At 39.7% G+C, this 16836-nt stretch overlaps 1 protein-coding gene across 7 annotated transcripts in view; it reads right to left on the reverse strand.

Moving 5' to 3' along the window:
• rap1gapa (RAP1 GTPase activating protein a) overlaps nt 1-11170 on the reverse strand; it is a 52948-nt gene extending 41778 nt beyond the window's left edge. For 6 of the 7 annotated variants that reach the window (XM_061057702.1, XM_061057708.1, XM_061057707.1 and 3 more), the window contains exons 1-2: nt 4269-4354; nt 113-148 (exon numbers count right to left, since the gene is read on the reverse strand). In XM_061057702.1, coding sequence (XP_060913685.1) covers nt 113-148; nt 4269-4339 — 107 coding nt within the window. In that variant the 5' untranslated portion in view covers nt 4340-4354. Of the gene's footprint in view, nt 1-112; nt 149-4268; nt 4355-10981 lie in introns of those variants that run through there. The other variant, XM_061057701.1, reaches the window with a different exon arrangement.
• Between the last annotated feature and the right edge of the window lie 5666 nt (nt 11171-16836).

Below are 16836 nucleotides of genomic sequence, written 5' to 3' on the forward strand. Positions count from 1 at the left end.
TCTACTAACATGAAATCCTGAAAATCATATTTCATGTTTTTATTGTGTTGACATGCTGTCATTTTTACTACTACATTTCTTAAATGAAAATGAAAACAGAAGAGAAACTCACCAGACGCTCCTGGCTTTGGAGAATGTCTTGTCCACCCTGAAAAAACAGAGATGTAGATGCTATTAAAAAAAAAAAAACAATCTTACAAGCTTAACCTCCTGTCATGTCATGTTTCTGTTCTCTGTTTGGTGTTCATGTCTGCCAAAGACATCATTATCAGAACAACAGAAATGACTTCAAGTAAAAAAAAATAATCCAAATAAAAAAAAAGCTCCACAGCGAGTCATCATTTCAGTCTAGAAAGAAGAAAAACAGTCGGTTTTGTAAAGAAAAAAAATGACATTTTTTGAAATAATACCCCCACCTGCATGCATTTAACTCAACTCAATATAACTCAATGCAACACTCACAAATGGTTCTTTTGCTGAGTTTTTCTGTCTAATTTAAGTGTGAAAAGTGCAGAGAGATAATAAACCATCCTTCCCACTTACAGACAGTCCACTGAACTGAGAGAGGTCTGCTCAGCAGTGGGCCGGGTTACCCTGAAATAACTCCTGCCATCTGTTGAAGAAGCGTTTTCCAGGATGAAAGGATGATTACTCGCCCTGTGTTTGCTCAGACAAAATGAATCTTGTTGGGCTTTGAATGCACACCATGAGACTGTTTGTCGCTGTCAATCAATTATAACGGCCCTGTGTCCTCGAGTCACCCTGAAGAGCAGATTTTGAGCAGTAATCTTTGGAAACGTTAGTCAGAAGACGCAGTGTGCAGGGTACAGTTTCTGCCTGTAGATGGCACTGTGTTTGCAGGAGAAATTAATGCAAAAAAAAAGTGGACTTCTTCAAAAAGCCTTTTATGTATGTCCATGAAACAATCCAACACATGTGAAAAGACTAAATACTTTTCTCTTCTCCTCATCATGTTTATGGTATCACAATCACACCCAAACTTCTCTTGGGATGCAGCACTTGACTTCACTGACAATAACAAGGTGAATATTTGACACTGAGAACTGTTGCTCTGTGGCCCTGTCAATGACTCACGACGGCAGGCCTGTCTCCTGTGATGTCTGCTGCTGGTGACACAGCGAAAAGGGAATGTTTAGTATGTGTCTCAGGGTTCCTGCAGCTGCCTCGTGTGCAGGAAACTGACCCCCTCAGAAATTCTCGGAATGATGAACCACCAATCAGAGCAAAGGCAACATGAACTACAAATATCCTGAAGCTGTAAGGTGATTTTATGTTGTTTTTTCCCCTTGCAGTTGGAACCATTTCCTATGACTGTATGTACGTCTTGTTTCATTTATCAGGCCGAAGCAGCAGACGCTCTGACAGCCTGCAGACACCCTGTGTCTCCCAGCAGAGCCACCAAAGTTCCGACCTCTTACTCATCTCCTCCTGAACGTGATAAGTTTGCATGACACAGCAACACCCGAAGGATCAAACAAACAATTCTGGAAAGAGAAGTGAGTCTTGCTCTATCAGGAATATGGATCAAAACAAGACAGAGAGCCTTGAGGTAGTTGCTCTGTAAAGCTGTAATAAGGTACAGTGAGATAATTGTTAATGACACACGACAATATTAACAAGATGAAGTTTAAAGGATGTTAAATTGTTTGTTTGATTATTAACATGCTATAATTTACAAATTGTGCTTTAACCACAAACTCAAGCATAATCAATGGTTGTTTAGCACACATTAAGCCATTAACCAAAGTATTGGACCAGTGCGATACTTGAATTATGTCATTCAATGTCATTCAAAACTTTACATGTCAAATATGTGGTAGTTCAGAGGAAAAGTCATAATCATCTGAGAACTATGACTGTCTTGACTATTTTGGTCTTATCACGAATGTTGAGATATTTTACAGGATATGCAAACTCTGTCAAATTTGACCTGCTGGTAAGTCAAAATGCTGATAGCCAAAGTTGTAAGAATAAATCCTCTCGGCACAACGCATATCGAAATCAAATCTTGAAACCCATCAGCTATGATATAGCGCCTAGGACTAACTGCCATTTTTTTTTTCTGGGATAGTAGGAAATGGTTAATCAGAAATTTAATAAATGATATCTATAGGTCTCTGTTCATGCGCCGCTTGTAGTTTTAAGGCCAACCAGCAACTTGAAAGAGCAATATGTAACTCTGACAAGTCGCGTTTAGACTGGTACTGCGGTCCAAATTCAGAAAATTGGAGAGGACTGCCCCCCTCCCGCCTCTCTAGAGTCGATGTGCCAGCGGGTTGCCATGTCGCTGACACTGAAGCTTCAGTGTTTAGCCAGCTCTGCATCGGTCTTGAAACCTTTCTGCTCTCTATCCTTTCTCCGTCTTCAAAAGCATCTCCAATATTTATTCTTGTTTTTCCACATTTCTGCTCGTGGAGCTTATAACAAAAATGCAGAGGTCAGGTAGGATCAGTTATATCTGAACCAGTTCGTTTGTCTGCTTCCATCGCTGTCACCCCTGGTGGTTAAGTTTGCCTGGCAAACAGAGGGGTGCCCAAAACGGCCTGGTGGGATGCCTTAAAACAGCCTACCTTCTCTGGTCAAAACAAAAAACAGACCATTCCATTTGAAACTTAGAAGTGATTGGACGAAAAGGACAATACAACTCTGAGTACAAAAGGTATACAGGATTCTTCCTCCACCAATTATCTTTGCCTCGCCTACAGATTCCGCCTTCACAAGTAAATATCCGTAAATAGAAATTATTTTTCACCAAATATCATATGTGCATATCACATTGAAATATATTAAATTATTTTTCTAGAAATGCTTTCTCAATCAAGTTGTTCCTGTTTTCTTATCTTCCTGTTTTACTCTAACATTGTTGTTTATTTTATGTTTTTTGATTCTGTGTAGTAAAGCACAATGTTACATGCTACATAATAATTATTAGTATTGTAATTATAATGTATTACCAACACAGTCATTCCATGAATCACCATACTAGAACGGGTAGGAATAATAAATACAATCACATGAATGAGGTTACAGAAGGACTTCCCACTTTCATTGACATAAAATAAAGTTTAAGTTTCATTCCTAATAAAGTAACGTAAAAGTAAAACCTTTGGACTTCTTCTTTTGTTATGAGAGATTCTCAAAAGATAAATGAAAGCTTTAAGCTTCCTCCTTCCCAGAAAAGTGTGTTAGTTAGAGGAAACAGGCCCGGGGGGGGGGTTCTGTCTGTTCACTGTTCTGTGGAGTCACAAATCAACACACTTGTGTTGTTACAGTAGGTTGTCGCCTGATTCCCCTTGGCGCACATGATCACTCATCATTTTCAACCACAGGCCTCCATGTGACACCGAAAGTCCCTGAGAAGAATTTCAGCGGTGCCTTTCTATCTCAAATCTACGACCAGTGTTGATTTCACCCAGCGTGACAGACAAGTGTGTGCAGATAAATCAGAGAGCCATCTTAAGAGGAATGCATACTGGTCTTTGGGACAGAGCCAAAATACTTACGGCCTGTCCGCCCTATTCCTGCAAAGCAGAGTGTCAGGAGGAAAAAGCTGTTTTCATATGTGCTGCATCACCAAGAATAACATTTTCTAAACCTCATACTGCGCTGCTCACCCAGTCTCAGGTTTCATGGAATTCCCACAAAATGAAATCAACCAGGGTGTGTCGAGATCATTGGATAAAAGCTGCAAAACTGAAACGGCAAAAACCAATACAGGAAATTTGCAATAAAACATATCCATAACTACAAGGCAGAACACAACACCAAAGAGCTGAGACCTCCGATTAACATACTGGGAAAGAGAAGGGATTAATTAGTCAAAGATTTGTTAAGGTTATGGAAGGATTCTTTTTTTCTGTTTCATTTGCTAAGCTGCTAAAACATCTTCATACCGTTTTGTCTACTTGTCTGACACCTTACTAAACTACTGATCCTTCTAGCGAGATGTCAGACATTACAAGCTACCTTATACAGAGAATAAGATTCTTTTAAGACAGGGCAAAGGAAGTATAAATATACTGCAGAAACTACAAAGGAAGTTGCTTTCAGTCACTTTGTATGAACCTTTGTGAAGCACTTCCTGTCTGTCACGGATTTCTTGAAGGATGTCAATCAATTCATTTCTATCACTCCGTATTGAGTCACTTAAAATAATCTCTTACACCAAAATCATTCAATTACCAGTTTTAACATTAAGGAAGTAACATAACTCGTCTCTTTTAAAGACATCAGAAAGCAAAGCATACCTTGATGGTGCAAGAAAGAAGTAGCAGGAAAGCTGAAAAGAGATATGCCAAAAAAACTCCCAGCTTATCATACAACAACGAATACTCCGTCCGTTTCTGAGTGAACAATGCTGGAGAGGACAAAAGTAAGCTCTGGTAAATTTGCCTGTGCTAATGTATTTGTGGGCTATGAGTCGTATTTGCACATTCAAATATCAGTGACAACAAACAAGTGTGTAGCCTAGCTTCTTGAATGTTTCAAAGGAAAACAGATGAACCAGTGCATTTAGGAACACAGCATGGCACAGAGAGGAATTACCGCTCAGGAGGTGGTGGCCACATACTAATAAATTGTTTTTTTCAAGCTTCTTTTATAAGTTAGGAATCAACCACAAGCTGGTCTCCATGGAAACAAACATCGTCGAGGGATAAGGAGGCTCAAGGCGGGTCCTAGAAACCTGTCACAGTGCCAGCAGCAACGACAGTTCAACTTAATCTGACTTTAAGTGCAGCTCCTAATTTTCTAATTTCCTGCATGCTCAACTGTTAAAAAGTGTTCCTCTGTGATCGAGTCAGCAACACTGCTCAAGGCAACTAGGTCACCAGAAATCCAGCTTAGAGCAAACAAGTTGCTCAGCCACCAATCTTCTGCAGTAACATGCTCCAGGAGTGCTAATATTACAGGGGGAATAAGAAGCACTCAATTAAAGATATTCCAGATTGTACCTTGTTAATTCTGGCACTACCTGAACAATCACACCAAGTTCTTTCAGTATTGAACTTTTCTTATGCTTGTTAAATTACAGTGAAATAATGTAAAGATGCTGTAAATGTAACCCTTACTTAAAAATGAATTTGGATAAAGAAGGTTGACAGCAGAGTCTGAAGTAACTGCTGCGAGTATGAATATTAAAAGTTTTATATAAGAGACAGTTTTACATTTTAACTGATGTTTTCAAACTAAGGCTAAGAAGAGCATGATCCCAGTTTTCACAGGAATCTTTCCTCTTCCCTACAGCTATATTTCATTCTGGTGGAGTCACAGTCAGAGTTACACCCACCCAGCATGAGCACATGCTGACTTGTTTCCTTTGCAGGCAGACAGTATAGGGATGAATATTCTGCAACTAAAACCTTATAAAAAGGTCACTTCGCCTATTGGATCTGCCAAGTTAAGAATAGACCTTTAAATGAAACTATGCACATGCTCAGCCACAGCTTTAAGTTGTGAAATAGCATTATTTTAGCAGTATAGCTCTACAAACGTTTATACTACGATAAACGATATAGCTAGCAGCAGTTTGGGGATGTAAGGAGGCACACTAATGTAAGCATGCTAACATGTTCAAAATTAGAATTTGAGGTAATTTTTGTGGATATAATGTTAACCATGCACATTATCTTCTTAGTTACGCCTGTTAGTATGCTAACATTTGCTAATTAACACTTAGAGTACGACTGATGCTGCATTTGAATGACATAATACAACTTTTTGGACAAACTGCATTATTGCTCTGGTAATGGTGCTATATGGAGAGCTGAAGGGGCTACAAAAGTAATAATATTCAAAGAATGTGTTGAAAGAATTGCAAGAAAAGCCATCCTCTAAATGCCAAGATTTTGTACTAAAAAGATATTGAAACGACTGTAAACTAAAGGACAGTGTATTCCCGAAGTCATATGGATGTGTCCTTGATGGAACACAAATGTTCGTGTAAAATTTCATGACAATGAGTCACATCATTGTTGAGATATTTCAATCACAGTCTGAGGCTTGAGCCATCCAGCAGGCACACATTTGTTCAGCAAAATCAAAACATTTAATGGCTGGGTGAATACAGTTTATGAGCCAATTCAGTTCATTCTGAATGAGGTCTTTTATTACAATAACACCTACACACAATCAACACGGATTCTAGTGTCTGACTCTGCAGCTAGCCTTTCACAGTGCTACAGGATAGGAAATGGATACTGTATACTAATAGAATAGAAACACAGAGACACACCAGGCCCTGAGCAATGCTGGACAATCTTTATATATAACGCTCAGGGTAGAAATTAGAAACACAGTCAAACAATACCAAACGTGACAAGATCCAGTCTGTATACAGTATCCTTACCCAGCGTGCACTGAATGAGGCCATTGACTGAGACATAAATGTAAAGTGGTTGAATGTCCTCATTTAGTTACAGTACAGTAGGAATCAGTGTGAATAAAAACACAAACACACACTGGTACCATACTGGTATGCTGAGTGATAGTAAGAACTGTTCACTTCCACACAACAATTAAAACACACGAGGGGTTCAAAAACATGATAAGTGTTATTTCTAATTGTGAATATGTGTCACTTAATTTAAATCAATTTAGAATCATTTAATTTGTTTTCTTATGTTTAGATGTTGACCCCATGTACATTCAGTTTGACTCTATAATGCCATGTTTACATGTAAAGATGTAAATATTGGGCCATGACATCAAACTAGCCATGTAGACATCACCGCGAATGAGTCATCATTTCTAAATATGTTTAAGTTCTTTATCGTTATATAATATGTGGACCAAGTTTCTTTGTTTGAAAGATTTAACAAATGCAGAACTGCCTTAAAAACCTGCAAACCGCAGGAGGGATTTTTTTTCCCCACTGTTTGAAAATACAAATGTTTGTGTAGAAGTATATTAGAAAATGACTACACTTTTTCGCCTCATTTTTGACTTTGTCTAAGCAGCATGAGTTTCTTTCCAAGCACCATTCTCTCTTCAAAACAGTCCTTTACATATTGCGATTCTGCAACAGCGCAGTCAATAAGTTCCACCGTCATTAGGCCTTTGCACCTACACATTGCATACGCAACTGTGTGGTGTCCCAGTGTACGGTTTCACATTGAGTTACGGCATTGCAAAAGCCTGGGAGACACGACTTGAAATAAAACAGCGGGAGCTTCACATACACACACTCAGAAGTTGCAAAAACGCACACTTTAGTTCCACCCTGCCAGCTCTGACGTCTCCCCGGTTACGCCTCGGTTACTACCTCCAATGGTGGATCGATAATGGGCAGAACTACTTCTCCTGAGCATGTCCCTCCTTAAACTATTTTCTAGCTCCAAAATACCAACACCAAACATGTCAAAACTTCAACAAAAAAAGTCAACAAACCAACAGGCCATGTATCAATTGGCTGAAAAAAGATTACCTTTGTGCTTTACTGTAACCTGCTTGTCTGATAAAAATCTGGTGCCTGGTGGACATCAAGATAGACGACTAAAGATGCAAAGAAGAACTGGTTAGATGAAAAATATCAGATGGCATTTATTTCCAGTCGAAAAGAATCCTCAAACCTATAAATATGCACACTGCAAGGATTTAGTTCCCTGCTCAGCAGATATACTCTGTCTCTGCAGGGGTTCATATGATCAATATCCATATTCATATCTATTGTGCCACAGTCAAACAGATGGCGGTCTCATGTTGGTGTAATTTTGCAATCATCATTACTCGATAAAGATTCAGAACATACTGTATATTTCAAGCAGACCACTCTGGATAAACGTGGGCACTGAAAGACTTACAATGTACAACACTGTCATAAAATCCCTTCTGTTTTTATTCCTCACAGAACAAAATAGGTAAACAAATTGTATCCCCATGAGCATTTTATAATTAACTGCAGCTCACCTAATGCCTTCCCGCCCCCATTCTTGCCCATGAACAGCTTGCCATTGCATTGAATATGAATGTGAATGTGAATGTGAATGTCAAAGTAAATATGCAAGGTGGACTGACTGAGTAGACCATGAAGAGCCCTCTGGTTGCCTTACATCTCCTGTTTGTTTTGCCTCTGCCCTTGGAAAGGTACTTGAATGGCCCTGGCTCGCGGTGTAATCATCTTTTGTCATGCAAACATTTGTTCTTGTCAAACAAAAGCCCTCCTCTGTCTTTCCTTCCTGTATTCTGTGGTTCGATATTCAACGCTTTCTGGCTTCAGACACTAGATTATTTAAAAAAAAAAAAAAAAAAAAAAAAAAAAAACAATCAAACAGAAATAGAAGTCTCTCATTTTTAAAAATAAGTAGCACTGCAGGTGTAAAAATAAACATCAAAGTGGAACCTCAAATTCAGGAAAATGAGACAGCAGCTGCTTGTTTGTTGGAGCAACAATCCAGCTAACTTGAACATATTCGCAAGATGTTATTATGAATCAAGTGCTCTGTTTAACAATGGAAAACACCTCACGACTAATCCCCAAAGAATCTGCAGGCTTGTTTACTTGTAGCATTACTTTTTTTTTTTTTTTTTTAAATCAGCTGACCAGAGAGTTTCAACTATCCAGACCTGCTCTTATTTCAAAACAAAGATTCACTTGGTTGTTTTTGAACCGGATGATATGGATTCTTCCAAAGCATTATAATCTATGTAGCATTGCATCATACCGCCAGACAGATTAGTTAAAACACAGGTCATTCCTCTGTTTTTTAATGATTTAATGATTTAAGACTAGACAGACGCGGTGACCTAGCAGATTACAGACAAACAGAAAAAGTGTTCATATGCTAACTAGAGTGACAACAGGCACACAAGAACAGAAAATAAAACAAACATACACAGACGTGTCAATAAAAGGATATGAAAGCTAAGTGTTGCAATATAATGGACACACTTCTGCGTTAAATGTCAAGGAAAGTAGTCTGATTTTGAAACAAAAACTTAACTCAAACCGACTCAAATTAAGTGGCAGCTCCATTGATATCTGATGTCCAAATTACAGAGCACGCTGTGTTAAAGAGATTAGAGGGGCTTCACTAAATGCCAATGGGAATACAGGACGCAGAGTGTATTATAGATCACCTGCTGATGTTAGCAATGAGACTGACCTATTAAAATGCCAAGTGTAATAACATCCAAGGCAACTGATAAACAGGAAACAGAAAGGAAAGCACATGCTGATATGAGGCTTTCACTTATCCTGTAGATTAATTTAATAAACAACGGCTGATAAGTCGAATCAAAGTGTCCTATTTGTTAATATTAAATCAGTTCATACTGTGGAAAATCAATGCATTCTTGTCTTTCCCATTTTCCTAAATATCAGCTGAGACTAAGAAAAGGGATAGGTAGTAACATGAGAAAAGAAATAACCCCTTAACTTTTTTATGAATTACTCAATTTATACTGAAAAATGTATTCTTAAAACATGTTAAAAAGTGTGCTGCTTTAGCAACAAATGTCACATATTTACATTCAGTATTCAACTGACCTGCTGTGAAGTGACCAAAAGACTCCCAATGGTTCACAAGCAAATAGATCGAATGATGAGAAGAGCAATAATTGGGGGACTTAGTTGGCTAAGGGTAATTTGCCGGGGTAGTCAGGTTTATCCTGCGTTTACAAAACATTACGATATACCAGTAAAATCCTTCAGTTTACTTATTTTGGTTGTACAATCTATTACAGGCAACAATCGGGATGTGTTTAAAAAAAAAGTTCAGGGGAGATGCTAGTCGGAAGTATTTTCAAAAACAATCACTTTGTTCCCTAAATGAAGAATTTATCAAAAACTTTCTGAAAACACCTATGGAGGATTAGCATAAACCTCTGCTTTGTGTTGCACATCCTGGTAAATATCTTAGTTAGGCATCATTCCGCCGTATTGTGGTGCACCCAATGCAATGGGATATAACTGTCCCCCATGTTACTAAAGGGTGCTAGATACCGAATACGTGCAGTTTGTTCCAAGCAAGCAGCTCTATTGGGTTGCAAAGCTGACAAAGCTTGCCATCCCAGCACTGAAACACACTCATCACCATTCAGGCAAGACAACTTTCTGGAAGCTGGTCACACTCAGCCAGCTGAAGACAAGTGGGCTAAATTGTGGATCAAGTTTTTCCCTGTTTTTACATTATTGGTTCCTAATGATATCATTCTTTTGAGGATATTTAAAGGGAGTTTATTAGGAAACAACGTGTTACCCAGGTCTCTTGCGTCCTACCCTGACTGCACAGTGTTTTTGTCTCCACCTGGCCAACAGCCCACACTTATTGACAGCGATTAAGACAGTGGTCACTATGCCAAAATCACTACACTGCCAAGATATAAATACTGTCTTTACTACTACTTATCTGGTGGCACATTTCCAGGCTAGCTATAACTCATGTACACACAAAGACAGACTTACATAAAACTTAACCTTGATTAAAGCAGTCAGGCATGCAGTTGCATTGTGACACCTGTTTACTCTTGACTATTAAAAGCTCTTTGTTGCTCTGTGTCCACAGATCAGTAACCCGTAAAGTCTGAAGTGGGCTACCAATACAACTCAACAGCTCTGTCAGGGTCTAAGTAATACTTTCCCAGATCCTGAGCCTGGGCTACTTTAACTCGGTTGGTTTTTTCACTAGATGTTGTTTTTGCTCCAAAAATCTGATACGTCACCATCACTGTTCAGACTGTTACCTTTGACATTAAGCAGCAACAGAAGCATTATAAGGTTCACTTCATGATACAAAGCCTAAAAGAAATGACAACAGGAGATTGAAAACAGAAGCTTCCCTCATGAAAGTGACACAACATTCCAGTGCAAATGGCACAAACATGCAGGCACAAATACAGACACCGAATCTGCACTGTCATCAAACAGAGAGACAAACAGATAACACTAACACACACTCGCACACAGGAGAATGTTCTGAAGAGGTTTAGTTATCCAGCAAATAATAAAGGTATTAATTCTCACCCTCCATAGGCTCCAAAAGTGAAACTCCTCTTTCTCTGCGGCATGCCGGCTAATGGATAGCAGTGAGTCAGTCAACTCAGAGCTGAATGGAGCCAGCACTTGTGTCACTTACGCTGACTGAGCATGTGTATGTGCATGTGTGTGTGAATGTGTGTGTTTGTATGCTTTGCCTGCTGTCTGAGTTCCACTCCCGCAGCCTCAGCTCAGCTAACGTGCCCTGCCTCTCCCTCGCTCACACGCCTCCTTCACAAATAAGGGGAGGGGGGGGGGGGGGGGGGTATGGCAAGAGGATGAGGGAGGAAGAGGGAGGAAAAAAAAAGGGGGGAGGGGGCTGCTGACCATGCCAGTCTCCCAGGGAACCAGGAGTGGGGAGGCAGCCTTTCTCACAAACAGGCTACATCCTCTTAGTCGTGTGCTTGGATCCCAGAGAACACAATGGCAGGTGTTTGTTTTTGTTACATTTCTAACATGATGTAATCCCTAAAACCAAAACAGCACTGACACTTACAACAAAAGTGAAATATTGGTTTCTTAATTTCTGTCTTGGCATTGCGAGAGTTTGCTTGGAGCAAGTTTTGCAACCCTACTTTCACTGTGTGTGTGTGTGTGTCACTGGAAGACAGCTGGTCAAACAAGGCGTAGACGTCACACAAACAGTTCATCATCCTTCGCAAATTTCCCAATCACAGCTCCAGCGGCTCCACGCCTGCATACTTACTGTAGGTGCTTACCGCCGAACAAGTTGGTAATCTGTTCATTAATCTTTCTCCTAATTCTTCGTTTTGTAAGACTATCACCTCTGGTATGCACACAAAAAGGAGAGGTATTTGTCACCATTGATTCATATTTAATCATCAGTGTGTTAGGTCTGATAAACTGGCGGCAGTAACAACAATGCTGCCACAGATGATTGATTAGACAAGTAAAGCAGCAAGTCATCTTTTAGATATTCTCTTCTAAAGCATCTGCACTAACCTGTTTTTATGGTCTGTTTAAAGCAGGACTGACAAATGAACCCAGGACCTGACTCTCCCCAAGGACCAGGGAATACCTTCATTACATTAACTAGCACTCATAGGCCAACTAAGCAGACAAGGACACAATGAATCAATGAGCCGACAAAACAAGCACAATTACGCTGATCGACATTACGTCATCTCCCCGCAATGAAATCATCCATTTTATCTGAGACTGCAGTTTTCTAAAAACCTTTCTCCAAAGTTCTTGGCTGACTTTGATGGTAAAGGACCCACTCCGTCTCGTGGCCATATGGTCATTTCCACTACCAGACGTTCTTTTGGCTGCAGGATGAATTTATAATGGCGGTTTTATTTCACTGAGATTATTAAAAATGTTTTTCTTAGCCATGCCTGGACAGAGAAATGCCAGAGAAAAAACACACACAACGTGGTTTGACTTATGGTTCTAGAGGACGACACTGTGACCCCTGACTTTTTCCTCTGGTGATGTATTTGAGATTTGAGTGAAATGCCATATTTTCTGGTACAATGTAGTCACCCTCTGGAACAACTACACTAACTATGTTGATACTTAAAATGTAACACTCGTCACCCTGATTTGTTTTTGCATCTAATTACATTTATTAGCACAGAAAGTTCAAAGCATTTCCTTTTAAAAAATCAGCATTTTCACTATAAGCACGTTAGCATGCAGAAATGAATGGCCTTAACACTACTGTGCGCTATGGCGTCTCTGTCTAGAGCAAATAAGCAAAACTTAAATGTTTACATTTTCACAGTGAGCATGTTAGCATACCGATGTTATTAGTTAGCGTATAGTACTGCTGTGCTTTATGTTTATTGCTAAAATAAGTTGGTGACCTGTTGAACTTCTGCATTTTCAGTGTCGGCCTGTTAGCTTACTTACCTCAGTGGTTAGCTCGACACAGAACTGCTCTACTACGAATTATCTGGCAACAATTAGCCTAACTAACACACAGTTAAATAATAAGGTGACAAAGGTATTGCCTGTTGAACATCTGCCCTATAACTGCAAGCATGTTGCAATAACAAAAATTGGTGGTTTGCTCAAAACACAAGTTTGATATTTGCTTTGTGCTAATTAACAAACTGGGCTTATAACGCTACAGCTACAAAACAAAGACATTCTCCAGAGAAGAATCTACATATTGTTTCTTGTTTTCTTTTCTTTTTTTACAAAACCACAAGCTCTGTTACTTTTATGCAGCTGGTTCAATCAGAAACCACTTTCGACGCCAACAACAAAGAGCTCTTCATCCCTGGCACAACCACTACCCAACTTTACTTAAGTGCCACTCTATTGATTCAGTGCATCAGTCTTGGTGCTACCTTCAGTCCTGTCTGCTTTCCTGACAATTCAATTAACTAAAGCAGCTGTGGCGTGTGCGAGGCTTTTGAATGGGTGCAGGCCAGACAGAAGCCTTTAATCACATCACCTCAGGAACGAGACCGAGGAGCACTGGCTCCTCTTTTGTCTTATGAGGAAGTGGACGGACAGGAAGACCCTCTAGAGGACAAAAGAAATTGGAGATCCCTTCCAGATATCCATGTCCCAGACCCTTACCCTCAGACACTACTGATACTGCGACACTACCAAAACACAAACTTAGACAAAAACAAAACACACTTAAAAGTTGAAAATGCAAGATCGTTTTCCTAACACATCCTTTCAGTGTTCCAAGCTAACTGGTGAAAGACCATCGTCTTGCTTCATAATGCTGAACAACTAAAACAATCAGAATAAAGAGCAATATTTTTAAATTTGTAAAATGTATCCTGTTCCATAAAAAAACACAAAAAAATGACTAAATGTGTAAAAAGATGAGGGATGTCTGTCTTTCCTCGCTTGTATCAATCAGCTGTCGCAGAATGACTGCACACAGAGGAGAAACCTGCACAGCGTGACGTTATGAGCCCAAAACTCAGCTTACCCTGTCTACACAAACGCATTGAAACAGAGTTTCTGAAACTCCTTACCCTGGAAGAAGTTTTCCAAAAAGGTGCGTTTTCAGTGACCTAAAATGCAGTTTGTGTGCATGAAAGGCACAAAGAAAAACCTACGTATTCAAAAATCCCTGCCTACGTGTGGACTAGGCCTAAGCCTGATTCATTTAAAGCATAGCTTAGCTTACATTATGAAAGCATTAGAGTTTCACCTCCAGCATGAATCAGAGGCTAATGCCTCAATGCGAGTATGGTCTATGGACTCAGTAACTGCAGCAGTAGTATAAAGGGAGGAACAGGGTTGGTGTGTAAATCACATATGGGGTGAGGAGCCGACGACTCAGAGGCTAAAACCATTCATTCATCCTCAGCTCTCACGGGGCAGGAAATTTGTTCCTGTGGAATAAATGAGCTTTGTGCCAGTCAGAGGAGAAGCATCCACTGATTAAACACAAGACCTCAACAAAGACCTTTTTTTAAAGGGTCCTCCGTAGTTCATCACTTCAGTTCTTAGAAATCAAATGTTTTATGTGTAGAGGTTTAATATGTTTGAAGCTCGACAAACTCCAAAAACAACAAGAGGGTCAGGTCAAAGTTACGCCCTGCTGCTCAACAAAAGTATTACTGTAATGGAAGAAATCAATCCTACTTTATTTATTCATATAATACTTGAGTTTTCCTGTTACATAAGTGTCTCGTGTTTTTTTATTCTCAAAACCATTTTATTGTTTCTAAGCTGGACTCGTAATATTAGCACACTTTTATTTATTTAGCACTTTTCAAGCAAGGTAAACAAAGCCTTTTCCAGAGGAGGAAATGAAAACTGATCCCCAGGACCTTTGCAGTAAAAGAGCACTAATCTGTTGATGACGCCTTTTTAACCTGGAATCTGGTGCATGGGACAAAAGACACAAAGTGCCAGGCAGAGCTGATCAGAGAACAGGATGTTATCTCGCTCCAATTTGGGACCCTGAATGTTTCATTTTCTTAACTTAGCTATGAGGGTGGGGATCCTGATGAAAAAGTTTGTTTTCCTCTGTGGACTTGTTTCAGGTTTGTGAGTTCATTTATAAAATAATCATGACATGTATCAAAGCACCAATCAGGATTCAGCAACATTTTATTTTGACTCCAGTGGTTGGTCAACTTTTGAGGGTGATGTCTTTAAATTATTATTCTTATAACAAAACAAAGTTTATAATAATCTTCAGTTTACCAGGTGAGGGTATCTGGCTTTCAAATGTTTCTTTTTGGAAAGGGTCTTCAGTGAAAAGTTAGTCGCTGAGCCGGCAAACAGCCCCTAAAACAACCATCTTAATCAGTGCACAGTATTTATACTGTATGCTCATGAACACACTGCCTATGACCAGAGTATATAACATCAATATTTTCCAAACACTTGGCTGAACAAGGAGCACACATACATGAGGATATTTGGAGAGGCTGAGTTTGCAGAGGAAGGGGTGCCATGCAAATATTTGAAGGGAGTGAATATTCAAAGAGCAATTGTGCTTTGAAGCATGAGGAAATAAGCTGAGCCTTATCTCTGCCGGCATTTCATTTTCATTAAACTTTTCACATTTCTTCTGCTGACTGAGTGCATGGGTGCATGACTGGAGCCACAGCAAATGTAATTAAAGCTGCTGCTATTTGTTAGTACGGGACGGTTTAAACAGACTGTCAGGTTGTATTGAACAGAGAGAGGTCTGTTCCTTTATTGTACTTATGTCACTTCAAACGCATTGAAATGGCATTTATTAAATCATTTGCTTTTATACAGCCCTAATTCAAACTTCTTCTTCAGTTTGTGTTGGATTTGCATACGTTTTTTTTTTAATCCTCTGTTGGACTTTTAGACACATTTGCAGAGCAAACTGAAAATAACACAAAGTCACAGTCCGGCTTGTTGACTGTCTGACTGGGGCGGAGTGGAGCGAGCCCACTGAGGCATCCTCCTCCCGATGAGGTCACATGTCCCTTGGGCCCCTGAGAGTCACTACAAACAGCCTCACGCACACACTGTGGCCTTTCATAGCCCCCCTCATTAGAGAGCCAGGATATTGGGGTGGACGCGGCAGAAGAAGAAAAGAGGTGCTGTTGCAACGTGCTCCAAAGAAATGAACCTTATCCCACTTTTACATTACACTCTGTTGACAATTGAATGCATTTATTTATAGGGTCCTTGTATTGTTCTCTTTTTTTTTGTAATAATTAGTAAAAGTCTTTATGCATGTTTTGTTTGCATCAGTCTTCTTTATGTTTTAATTATACATGTCATCTTGTAGTAACACATAACTTCATAATAGGGACTTAATATGGACTTGTGTAGCTTTAAAATCAACTAAGCATGCAGTCGCTTTTTTTCACACAGTTTTGATTCGATGCAGGATGAGGGAAAAGGCTACAGCCACCGCTACATGTTGTTCATTGATCTCTGTTGCAGAGAAAGATCTATTTCACTTATAATGGATGCTTCAGTGTCATGCTATATCTCACCGTGTCTCAGGGAGCTTCGTGATGGATGGCGCTCTGTGGCCGAGAAGGACTTTGTCTTCACGCCAGGTGATCAATAAATGATGTCGACACAACAGAGACACGCTCCACTTTGCGTCCATCAGCTGGGGGGAAAAAATGCCAGAAAGCTAGAGGGCAACTTTTTCTCCACTTTGCTTTCAGCTCACGGGAGGAATCACAAACTTGACCGCTTTTATTCAACATTGCAGTATTTACCAATTCACTACCAGCTGTTTTGAGAGTCTGGAAATGTTTGCACTGAAAAGGTCAATGAGGAAGTTGGTATTTATTTTTGGAGTTGCTTGAAGTTGTGAAGAGGAGCTTCATCTGGATGAACGTGTTACTGAATTTATGAGTTTTGGTCATTAGGATGCAGCGTTACAGCGCCCTCTCCTG

Source organism: Labrus mixtus, chromosome 15 (genome assembly GCF_963584025.1).
Source record: "Labrus mixtus chromosome 15, fLabMix1.1, whole genome shotgun sequence".
Lineage (NCBI taxonomy): Eukaryota > Metazoa > Chordata > Actinopteri > Labriformes > Labridae > Labrus > Labrus mixtus.